This window comes from Penaeus vannamei, chromosome 7 (assembly GCF_042767895.1).
Source record: "Penaeus vannamei isolate JL-2024 chromosome 7, ASM4276789v1, whole genome shotgun sequence".
NCBI classification, from domain to species: Eukaryota; Metazoa; Arthropoda; class Malacostraca; order Decapoda; family Penaeidae; genus Penaeus; species Penaeus vannamei.
In genome coordinates, this window is record NC_091555.1 from 14,279,975 (window position 1) to 14,292,474 (window position 12,500).

Below are 12,500 nucleotides of genomic sequence, written 5' to 3' on the forward strand. Positions count from 1 at the left end.
GGCATAAACAGCTCTACATCGCCAGTGTTGATATAAGAACTTTATCATAATGTATTACCTCCCCGACTTCCATCTGGATTAAACCGTCGTCCATGTAGTACCAGGAGCTATTCATGGTGTTGTTGGGATCTTGGGAAAGGAGAGTTTGCACTGCGCAATAGCTGTCTTCGCTATCCTTCAGTCTGTGAAACCAAAGGACATGTAAGATTACGTACAGAAGGCAAGATCTATTAACCTTTTTCCGACGAAAAGTACGAGGAAATATTCAGTTTGAAAGAGTTCGTTATCTGAAAGCACTTGTACCATTTGGATACTTTAGAAAAATAAGAAAAAGATTAAATGAGAAATCTGCCGCCTACAAGACGAGTACTGACCTGTGTAGAGCCATTTCAAAGTCATCCATCTCGAATTTGTTTTCAATGACAACATCCTGCAAATTGAACATTCATTTTGTGTTAATTTCGCTTTAACATGCAACTGACGTGTGTCGCATGTGATGCCAGCAAATATTGGCTCATCGTCTTCTCATAACTAGTATTCTGTTCCCTGCGAGTGTGTCCATACCTGCGCGAAGTCCTCCGGCTCGATTTCGTCACAGGTCTTGTTGACATTCGACGAAATCTGAATGATCCCATCGCTCGGCTCCTCTTCAATAGGGTCGATAACATCGGGCGGTGTAGTAGCGGTTGTGCTAACCATTTCAGAGGTTGTAGTAACTACGGTGACTGTAGGTTCCGGTGTTGTAGTAACTGCAGTAGTAGTAGGTTCCGGTGTTGTAGTAACTGCAGTAGTAGTAGGTTCCGGTGTTGTAGTAACTTCGCTGATTGTAGGTTCCGGTGTTGTAGTATCTACGGTGACTGTAGGTTCCGGTGTTGTAGTAACTACAGTAGTAGTAGGTTCCGGTGTTGTAGTAACTTCGCTGATTGTAGGTTCCGGTGTTGTAGTATCTACGGTGACTGTAGGTTCCGGTGTTGTAGTAACTGCAGTGGTAGTAGGTTCCGGTGTTGTAGTATCTACGGTGACTGTAGGTTCCGGTGTTGTAGTATCTACGGTGACTGTAGGTTCCGGTGTTGTAGTAACTGCAGTGGTAGTAGGTTCTGGTGTTGTAGTATCTACGGTGACTGTAGGTTCCGGTGTTGTAGTATCTACGGTGACTGTAGGTTCCGGTGTTGTAGTATCTACGGTGACTGTAGGTTCCGGTGTTGTAGTATCTACGGTGACTGTAGGTTCCGGTGTTGTAGTAACTGCAGTGGTAGTAGGTTCTGGTGTTGTAGTAACATCAGTGATTATAGGCTCCGGTGTTGTAGATATTGCCGTTGGTGATACTGTCGTTCCTGATGTGGATTTAGTTGTTTCCAGTGATGTAATTATTCCAGTTGTTAGTATTTCCGTTGTTGATGTAGTCGTTTTTGGTGGTGTGAATACCGTGGTTGTAGGCCCTAGAATTGTAGTATTTTCTGCTGTTGTGATAATTCCCGGCGTTGTAGTTCCCGCCGCTGTAGTTTGTGGTGTTGTAGTTCCTAATGAAGTTTCAGTTGTCAATTCTGCCGATGACGTAGATGTTGTATATGGCACAGAGGATGTTTCTACTGTGGTAAACGTTACTGAAGGTAAAATAGTTGTCATCGGATTGGTTGTTTCCGGTGTTGTGGTTGACGATGAAGTGGTAGATTCTGTTGGACTAGTGACTGTCGTCGCTTCCGCTGTTGTGGAAGTCTCCACTGCGGTTTTCGGGGATGTAAGTGTTACTGTTGTTGTTTCTCTTGTGAGAGAACCTATTCATTTTTGCCTTGGTTATTGCCTTTTCCGGCATTCCAGTAATTTGCAAACACACACACACATATGTGTGTGTGTGTGTGTGTGACTGTGTACCTGTTACACATACACCCCCCCCCCCCACACACACACATACATACGTACACATGTACAATATATATATATATATATATATATATATATATATATATATATATATATATATATATATATATATATATATATGTGTGTGTGTGTGTGTGTGTGTGTGTGTGTGTGTGTGTGTGTGTGTGTATACATACATACATATATATATATATATATATATATATATATATATATATATATATATATATATATATACATACACACACACACACACACACACACACACACACACACACACACACACTCACACACACACACACACACACACATATATATATATATATATATATATATATATATATATATATATATATATATATATATATATATATATATACATACATATATATATATATATATATATATATATATATATATATATATATATATATATATATATATGTTATACATACAAATTATACATATATATATATATATATATATATATATATATATATATATATATATATATATATATATAAGAAAAACCCACAATGCACAAACTAGATTTATTGATGAAAGTGACCCGCGGGAACGCATTGCTGCCACTTTCCACCGTCGTCTGAGAGAGCTTGCAGCCTGTTTCCCGGAGGCGAACCTTTACCAGAGGTTCAAGGTCGTTAACCCTCGCCTCCCTCATTTCTATGGGCTTCCTAAAACCCATAAGCCGGCCGTGCCTCTACGCCCCATCATCTCCTCCCGGGGATCGGTGACGCATCCTCTGGCGGCTTGGCTGGCTAAGTCTCTCACTCCCCTTCTCGGCACCTTCTCTCCTGCTCACCTTCGCCATTCACAGGACTTCATCTCTCGTGTCCACGGTGTCCCGCCGGCGTCCATGCTGAGCCTGGATGTCGACTCCCTGTTCACCAAGGTCCCGCTTGATGACGTCCTCGCTTTCCTTCAGAGGAAGCTCCCTGCCGAGGATCCTCGTCTTCCTCTTCCCACCGAAGTCTTCCTCCAGCTGATTCGTCTGTGTGTGGAGTCGAATTCTTTCTCCTTTGAGGGTCGTTTCTACTCACAGACGTTCGGTGTTGCCATGGGCTCTCCTCTCTCCCCTGTTCTGGCTAACCTGTACATGGAGTTCTTCGAGTCGGAGCTCCTCCCATCTCCCCTCGTCCTTCCATGTGGCTGAGATATGTCGACGACGTCTTCGCTCTCTGGTCCCATGAACCTGCCCTGTTTCCTGATTTCCTGTCGCAGCTGAATTCTCTCTCTCCGTCCATCCACTTCAAGGTGGAATGGAAGGTTGACGACAAGCTCCCTTTCTTGGACACTCTTGTCCATCGCTCTGCTGATCATTTCTCTTTTTCTATATACAGGAAGCCTATGCACAGTGGTATGTACATACACTTCTTCTCGTACCATCCGCTGCATGTGAAGAGAGGGGTTGCCACCTCGCTGTTTCTCCGTGCCCTCCGCATCTGTGACCCCCAATACCTGGATGGAGAGATCGACTTCCTGCGTCGTTCGTTCTCCAAACTGGGCTATCCTCGCCATGTCCTAGACGTCGCGTTATCCAGGGCGCGACGTACCTTCTACCATGACTCCCCTCCCAATGAGTCTCCTCACCTGTCTGTCCTCAGCCTGCCTTACACTGAGGAGATCTACTCCCTCCGTCGGCCCCTGTAGTCTCTCAACTGCAGACTCTCCTTTCGCCAGGTGAATACTCTCCGTCGTAACCTGGTTCACACCTGCCCTCCCTCTACCTTGAAGGTGGGCACCTATGCTGTTCCGTGTGCCTCCTGCGATCAGCAGTATTTTGGTGAAACAGGCGCCAGTCTTACTAAGCGTCTGTCTCAGCATAAGTACGCTGTATCCAGGGGACATACCAACAACGCCCTCTTCTGCCATCAGTGGGACACTGGCCATCAGATGGACTGGAAAGCTGCCCGCATTCTCTTCCCTTCCGCTGATGTCCATGCCCGCAGACTGGTGGAATCTTCTCTGATTAAGCTGCTGCCCAATTTCAACTTGAACAGCGGTTTCTCTCCTGCCGACAGCCTCCTCGCTTCCCACATCCTTCGTCTCCTCCCTTATGCCGGTCACCCGTCACATAGACCGCCTGATCCTTCGACCTGATCTGACCTCCCTTCGCTTCCGTTCTCCTGTCCTCACCCGCCCCGTGGTTCCCGAGTGCTTCTCCTCCCTTCCCTCTTATACCGCTTCGTCTCCCTTGCCTCTTCAGACCCGAAGATGGAATCGAGGACGATTCCGAAACTGTTGTCTCACTTTCATCAATAAATCTAGTTTGTGCATTGTGGGTTTTTCTTCCATATTATCAACACGGTATTGTGTTTTTCATTGCATATATATATATATATATATATATATATATATATATATATATATATATATATATATATATATATATATATATATATATATATATATATATATACTCATTACGCGAACGCACACACACACACATACACACACACACAAACGTATACACACACACTCACATATATACATATATATATGTATATATATATTCGTATATATATATTCATATATATATGAATATGTGTATGTGTGTGCATGTACTGTGTGTGTATATATATAGATATATACATATATACATGTATACATGTATATATATTTCCATATATATGTTTGTGTGTGTGCTTATGTACGTGTGTTTGTGTGTTTGTGTGTGTATATATGTATATATATACATACATACATACATACATACATACATACATACACACACACACACACACACACACACACACACACATACACACAAACACACACACACACAAATTCATATATAGATATATGAATATATATGTATATCAATATATGTATCTGTATATGCTACATATTTCGACATACAAAAAGAGAACATACCTGTGGTAGTTGAAATGGTGGTTGTTTCATTCTGCTCCTATGAAATAAAACGTAAATACTCTGAATATTACAAGAAATACATAATCATGGTCTTGAGCTCTTGAAGAACATATAAGAATGATATTTCTTGACAGTTTGTAATGCCATTTTAGTAACTTACACATTCTTCCTCAAGAGTTTTATGGATAATAATTTCGAACAAGTGACGGTCGAAGGGAGGCACGGCTTGCAGCATCTGGAGGTAGTCTGTGAGGGACTCTAACTCCAAATCGCTGATATTATAACTTGATCTGGAAGGAATTTCTTGTCATATCACATTCCAGTATTTAAAAAAAAAAAAAAAAGGACAGCTCAATTAGACAGTTTCCGAAATGTGCCTGCTTAAATCTGGCATCGTATAAAATGCCATGTGACAATTACAAAACATGAAAGATTTACATTTCGCTGAAGTGTTGTATCACTGAACTCGTCACGTCATACGTCCCATTGCCCAGACCTTCGACCTCGTCCTCGCCGATGCATCCGCAATCTCTGTGCGATCGGAAGCTCTGTGCAATCTGTACGCGGATGGTCAGTTGATGGTCAGTTTGAAGATAAGAACATAAGATAAGCGAGATATATTGCTCCTATGACTTAATGTAATGTAATGTATACTAGTTTGACAATGTCTTTCACAGATATCTATGTTTTTTTCTATAAATGTACGTGTGAATCGCAAACAAAATTATAGCAAAGGTATTCATTTGTTCCTGAAAATGTGCTTAAAGTATACATGCATCATTTTTTTATTCATGGACATACAGTATTTGCCTTACTTGAACGATAGGACTGGCTGGTTCGGCCGTGAAGGTCCTGAATAGAGTGACGACCACGAGAGAGCCGTCGACGTCTACGAAAGGTAAGATCACCAGAACACCATACCCAATATGGACATCTCTCTGGTACTCCTGAGAAATGAAACAAAATTAAATTCTGATTCGAATGTTAACATTTTACTGTGATTTTTTTCTCATATAATGTTACTAGGGTTTCACTGCAAGTCTGGCAGCTTACCTTCTCCTCTAAGTAAATCAGGTCGTTTTCATCCATGTAATACCAGGATGAATTGGCAGAGATGTTCGAGTCTTGCGAGAAAACCGTTTCGATCACACAGTGGCTTTTCTCGCTCGCTTTCAGTCTTGTAGGAGAAACAGGTCATGAGAGGAATATTAAATAATGACGGTATTGATATTGACAGAAATACTGATATTCATAATGATAAAGATGGAGGAAATGAGTAGCTTTTCTATTTTGGCAACAGCAATATTAATGATAAAAATTTATGTTTATTTTGCTTTTCTACATATGAATGCTATCTCTACCCGTCTCTCTCTTTCCCTTGTGTGTGTGTGTGTGTGTATTATGCTTATATATATATATATATATATATATATATATATATATATATATATATATATATATATATATATATATATATATATATATATATATATATATATATATATATATATATATATATATATATATATATATATATATATATATACACATATACACATACATACATATATATGCATACACACACGTATATATACATACATATATATGTATATAGATAAAAAACAAACATTTATATACACATATACACACATATATGTGTGTGTTCAAATACATTTAGCTTTGTCGTAATTAGGCATATTTGGCTATGCACTAGTGGCAAAGAATAGGACAGGATTTGACAGTGCTAAAGTGCCATTCTCATCTGATTGTTCGTCTGGAAGATAACTGCTGAACGAGGCCCCGGAAACGCATAGCAGGACGAAAGCAGAAACCAAAGAAAAGAGGGAATGCAGACCTGTGAACAGCGTGCACGAATTCGTCCTTGTCGAACTCGTTGTCGATGATGACTTCCTGGGATTGTAACACAGAATATCATTAGCAATCATCACTTCCTCATGCATGTCATTTTCATGACTTACCTAAAAGTATATATACACAAAAAGGCACAATGTTGTTGAAAAATCTTTGGGCACTCCTTCCTATTAGTTATATATATATATATATATATATATATATATATATATATATATATATATATATATATATATATATGTATATGTATGTATATATAAATATATATAGATGTATATATATGTATATGTATATATATATATATGTATATATGTGTCTGTGTGTGTGTGTGTATGTGTGTGTGTGTGTGTATGTGTGTATATACATATATATATATATATATATATATATATATATATATATATATATATATATATACATATATATGTACACATATATGTATATATGTTTGTGTGTGTGTATGTATGTATATATATATATATATATATATATATATATATATATATATATATATATATATATATATATATATATATATATATATATATATACATATATGTATACATACATTACAATACCTTCCAAATTAATTGGATTTGAATTTAGTTCTTAATTTGATATCAAAATAAATAAAGATACTATTAATTTGTTGTGGAGCTGAGGTTACAATCGCAACCCATATACACAACCTTTACAAGAACGCATAACCATCGAACTGCTCTGCCGCTATTGCTTATTAAGTGTTATAGTCAGAAAATAATGACAATAAGGTAATACGGGTTAGGTATCACTCTCACTGAAGACTGTGGTAGATCTTATACATGGAAATAAGATTTCTTATATTTGCAACACGTATATATGAAGATATCGGAAGGCACTGAATAACGAGAATCAGGAGCAATGGTTGTAAAACTTTGATTTTTTTTTTTTTTTTTTTTTTTTAGAATTATCAAGCATCGTCATAACAATATTTTGGTTGTCTAACAAGGTATTGTCCAGGTATCCCAGTACAAGTAAAATCTTAGCTGACCAATGATTAATCATAAAGAAATCTAAACTAAACAGCAATCATAAAATCAACGGTAAATATTACGGAAGAGTCAAATAAAAGAACGCCTTTCCAACGTCAGCTGCGTTCACTGATGAGCAAAGAACCTCCAACATGCCTGTCCTCGGAGAACCGCAAGCCACATAGCTCCTCTCACCTGCAAGAAGCTGCTGTCAGTGTCATTGCAGTCAACGTCGGTGTCCACGTGCTCGTCCACCTGCACTATCGTGTCTTCTTTGGGCTTCGTAATCGGCTCGATCTCGAACGTGGTGGTTGCCGTGGTGGTTGCCGTTGTTCCTGTTGTTGTAGTGGTTATGTTTGTTATTGGTTCCGTCGTTGTGGAAGTGGTTGTTTCCTCCGTTGAGGTTGTGGATTCTGGTACTGCAGTAGTTGTTTCCGTTGACGTTGTGGATCCCGTTGCCGTTGGAATTGTTGTAGGTTCCGATGTTGTAAAGGTGGTTGTGGTAGTTTCTGGTGTGGTAAAGTTAGTTTCCGTTAAAGTTGTTGAACCTGGTTTTGTAAAGGTTGATTCAGTTGAAACTCTGGTGGATTCCGGTCTTGTAGAAGTTTCTGGGATGGTTGTGGATTCCATCACTGTAGTAGTTGTCTCCGGTGTTGTTTCTGGTAAGTTTGTAGATTCCAAAGTTGTAACAATCACCGGTGTTGTAGACGTTTCTGGTAAGTTTGTGGATTCCAGCGTTGTAACAATCACCGGTGTTGTAGTTGTTTCTGGTAAGTTTGTGGATTCCAGCGTTGTAACAATCACCGGTGTTGTAGTTGTTTCTGGTAAGTTTGTAGATTCCAAAGTTGTAACAATCACCGGTGTTGTAGATGTTTCTGGTAAGTTTGTGGATTCCAGAGTTGTAACAATCACCGGTGTTGTAGATGTTTCTGGTAAGTTTGTGGATTCCAGAGTTGTAACAATCACCGGTGTTGTAGATGTTTCTGGTAAGTTTGTGGATTCCAGAGTTGTAACAATCACCGGTGTTGTAGTTTCTGGTAAGTTTGTGGATTCCAGAGTTGTAACAATCACCGGTGTTGTAGACGTCTCTGGTAAGTTTGTTGGTTCTAGGGTTGCCAAAGTTGTCACTGATGAAGTTGTGGAAGCCAATGATGTAAATGTTGTTTCGGGTAAGACTGTGGATTCCGGGGTTGTAGTTGTTTCTAGTAATATTGTTGATTCTAGAGTTGTGAAGGTTGTTTCCGTCAAAACCGTGGATTCTGGTATTCCAAAGGATGTGTTATTAAGAATTGTCTTTGATTCTTTATGGTCTTCTGGCAATGTAATGGTAATTCTTATGTTAATGACCAGTAGGTTATTTTACTCATGGCATGAATGTATGGTATGTATGAATGTATGTGAGTGCGCATGCTCTATCTCTTTCTCTCTCTCTCTCTGTCTCTGCCCCCCCCCCCTCTTTCTCTCTCACCACTTCTCTCTCTTTCTCTCTCTCTCTCTCTCTGTCTCCCTCCCTCCCCCCCTATCTCTCTCTCTCTCTCTCTCTCCCTCTCTCTCCCTCTCTCCCTCTGTCTCCCTTTCTCCCTCTCTCCTTCCCTCCCCCCTCTCTGCCTCTGCCTCTGCCTCTGCCTTTCTCTCTCTCTGTCTCTGTCTCTGTCATAGTCTCTCTCTCTCTCTCTCCTTCTCTCTCTGTCTGTCTTAGTCTCTCTCTCTCACACACACGCACTCACGCACATTTGTGTGCTATGTGCTAGTATCTGGATGGGTACGTATCTGCGTATATGTGTAAGGGTGAATGTAACTTTTCTTATATATGACTCCTAACATGAAAATAATTAAGAATGGGATAAAATAAAGAACGTACCTGTTGTACTTGAAATGGTGGTTGTCTCATTTTCCTCCTGTTTTGTAGAATACAAAAGGATATTTTAACGAAGCCTATATAGCAGACTGTCCATAACAAGAAATAAAAAAATTGTGTCATATATTTGGTTCATAATATGACCTGCACACACAAGTAATGTAATCGAAAAGCACAGCACAAATAGCAAGCAACTTCTAGTATAATACTTACACACTCTTCTTCAAAAACATTTTGGACAATAATATCTGTCAAATGACGTTCGAAAGCGGGGACTGCAGCCAACATCTGCATGTAGTCCGTTAGAGAGTCCAAGTCCATATTGCTAACGTTATAATACGATCTAGAAGCAATTGAATTTTTTAAAATCAAAATTCGGCTTTCATATCATAAAAGTCACAGTACAACTGATTCAGGCAGATTTACAGGTATAACATAGATATGTGTCATACGACATTCACAAAAAAAAGAAAATCATCACACACACATAAAAGAAACATATATGTATATATATATTTTTTCTTTTTTTTTTGCATGTATGACTACATATTATATGTGTATATAACTATTGCATAAAATTACATTTCAGTGAAGTGTTGTATCACAGAATGCATCACATCATCCGTTCTGTTGCCCAAATCTTCGACCCCGTTCTCGCCCAAACAACCGCAGTCTCTGTGCGATTGGAAGCTTTGCGCGATCTGGTAGCAAGGAGCGAAGGAACCAGTCATTAGGGTAGATACTTAAAAGTTATTGCTATAGAAATTAGCGTGGGACTTAATAAACATCCCGAGAACTTTTTTTTATCAATTCTCGCCCTATCTTTATTATTATTATTAAAAAGGATTTTTTTTATAGATATTGTCGTCTACCTTCAATTGTGACACGTAAAGTTCATATCTACTTTAGATATATGATTTCATTTATGCAAAATTACAAATATTTCTTTATCATCACACATAATGTCAATGGAATCATGATTTCTTAAGGCCGTTTAAAGTTCAAATATTTAGATATCAACTATATCTATTTCTTTATCATCATAGAGAATGTTAATGGAATAAATACATTTAATCAAGTTTAACCTTCCTCAAGCAGTCATTTAACCAAGTATCTCAGATATGGTAACTTTTATAGAAATCAATCTATTGGACCTTCAGTACAATACAAGTCTGGAAATCTATGACACATGTTTAGATGACACTGCCACACGTCAAGTGAATACATCACCGTGAATTTATAAGCCTTACTTGGACGATAGGACTGGCGGGTTCGTCCGTGAAAGTCCTTAGCAGGATGACGAACGTGGGAGTGCCGTCGACGCTTATCAAAGGCAAGACGACCAATAATCCGTGGCCAATATGCACATCTCTCTGGTACTCCTGAGGCATGAAGCAACATGAACAATTCATCCGGAAGGTTACTTTTCTGATGAACACTTTCTCATGTATTGCGATTGGATTTCACGACAAGTTTGGCAGCTTACCTTCTCCTCTAGGTAAATCAGGTCGTTTTCATCCATGTAATACCAGGATGAATTGGCAGAGATGTTCGAGTCTTGCGAGAAAACCGTTTCGATCACACAGTGGCTTTCCTCGCTCGCTTTCAGTCTTGAGAGAGGTCAGGTTTATGCCAAACATTCAGGGGAAAAAATCAGCGGTCTTCTAACACTTCAGTGAATGAAAATGATTAATAGATCACAGACAATATTACATTCTATACTAAAACTCTGCCAAGAAAAGGAGCATTACTAACCTATGAAGAGCGTAAACAAAATCATCCTTGTCGAAATCGTTGTCTATAACGACTTCCTGAGAAGAGTTACACGTCACATTACCAGTTATCCTGTATTGCAACGAATTCCTCAAAGAATATTACTGATTATCCACACGCAACAGCTGTATGCAGAAAAAACGCGGAAGACTTACTTGGAGGAAGTTGCTCTCAGTATCATTACAGTCAGCATTAGCTTCATAGTGCTCGTCCACCTGTATTATCGTCTCTTCTTTGGGCTTTGGGAAAGGTTTTATCTCGAAGGTGGGTTCCTTTGTGGTTGTCTTAGTCGGTGTTGTCGTAGTCACTGTCGCTGGAGGGGTCGTGTCAGTAACGGTAGGAATCGTAACCTTGGTTGTGGATTCCGGTGTCTCATTTGTTGTTGCTACTGAAGTTGTGGATTCCGGTGTTTTAATGGTTGTTTCCGTTGTAATTTCCGGTGTTTTAAAGGTTGTTTCTGTGGATTCCGGTGTTTTAATGGTTGTTTCCGATGTTGTGGATTCCGGTGTTGTAGTGGTTATTTCCGTTGTCGTTGTGGATTCCGGTGTTGTAGTGGTTATTTCCGTTGTCGTGGATTCCGGTGTTGTAGTGGTTATTTCCGTTGTCGTTGTGGATTCCGTTGTTTTAGAGGTTGTTTCTGTTAAAGTTGTAAATTCCTGTGATTTAGTAGTTGATCCTGTTGATGCTGTGGATTCCCGTGTTATAAAGGTTTCTGTTGTAGTTGTTTCCGTCGAAGTTGCGGTAGGTCCTTCTGTTGTAAAGACTGTTGCAGGTGAAGTTGTGGATTCGACTGATGAGAGTGTCGATTCTGGTGTTGTGAAGGATGTTGTGGATTCCACTGTTGTTGTCGTCTTTTCTGATGTGGTTATTGCAGGTGTCCCAGTACTAGTTTCCGTCGCTGTTACTAGTGTCGTGTTTTCCGCTGTCGTAGGTGTTACAAAGGTCGTTGTGACTGTAATTGACCTTAGAGGTGATTTTTCTGGTCACTGATTAAACTGCTAGAAATACTAAGAAATCTTGAGCAGGAAATATAAATATTCATATATATAATTTTCTAGAAAAAAGAGAGGTGCTATCTAGAAAGTCAGCGTACATCCCTCTTTCAGAATCTATTGAGACAGGCCGGTATTTTAAATCACGTGTTTCTTGAGAGAAATAAGGTATATTACTCACAAGAAAACGCAACTTTCAATTTGTTCTGTCAGTACCTC

At 39.2% G+C, this 12,500-nt stretch overlaps 1 protein-coding gene across 1 annotated transcript in view; it reads right to left on the reverse strand.

Moving 5' to 3' along the window:
* LOC113800827 (mucin-2) overlaps positions 1-12,500 on the reverse strand; it is a 49,777-nt gene that overhangs the window by 8,459 nt on the left and 28,818 nt on the right. The window contains exons 28-44 of the mRNA XM_070123283.1: positions 11,445-12,241; positions 11,272-11,327; positions 11,003-11,126; positions 10,767-10,898; positions 10,099-10,217; positions 9,730-9,859; positions 9,520-9,556; positions 7,854-8,917; positions 6,632-6,687; positions 5,830-5,953; positions 5,592-5,723; positions 5,215-5,333; positions 4,937-5,066; positions 4,777-4,813; positions 565-1,544; positions 375-430; positions 59-182 (exon numbers count right to left, since the gene is read on the reverse strand). Coding sequence (XP_069979384.1) covers positions 59-182; positions 375-430; positions 565-1,544; positions 4,777-4,813; positions 4,937-5,066; positions 5,215-5,333; positions 5,592-5,723; positions 5,830-5,953; positions 6,632-6,687; positions 7,854-8,917; positions 9,520-9,556; positions 9,730-9,859; positions 10,099-10,217; positions 10,767-10,898; positions 11,003-11,126; positions 11,272-11,327; positions 11,445-12,241 — 4,217 coding nt within the window. The remainder of the gene's footprint in view (positions 1-58; positions 183-374; positions 431-564; positions 1,545-4,776; positions 4,814-4,936; positions 5,067-5,214; positions 5,334-5,591; positions 5,724-5,829; positions 5,954-6,631; positions 6,688-7,853; positions 8,918-9,519; positions 9,557-9,729; positions 9,860-10,098; positions 10,218-10,766; positions 10,899-11,002; positions 11,127-11,271; positions 11,328-11,444; positions 12,242-12,500) is intronic.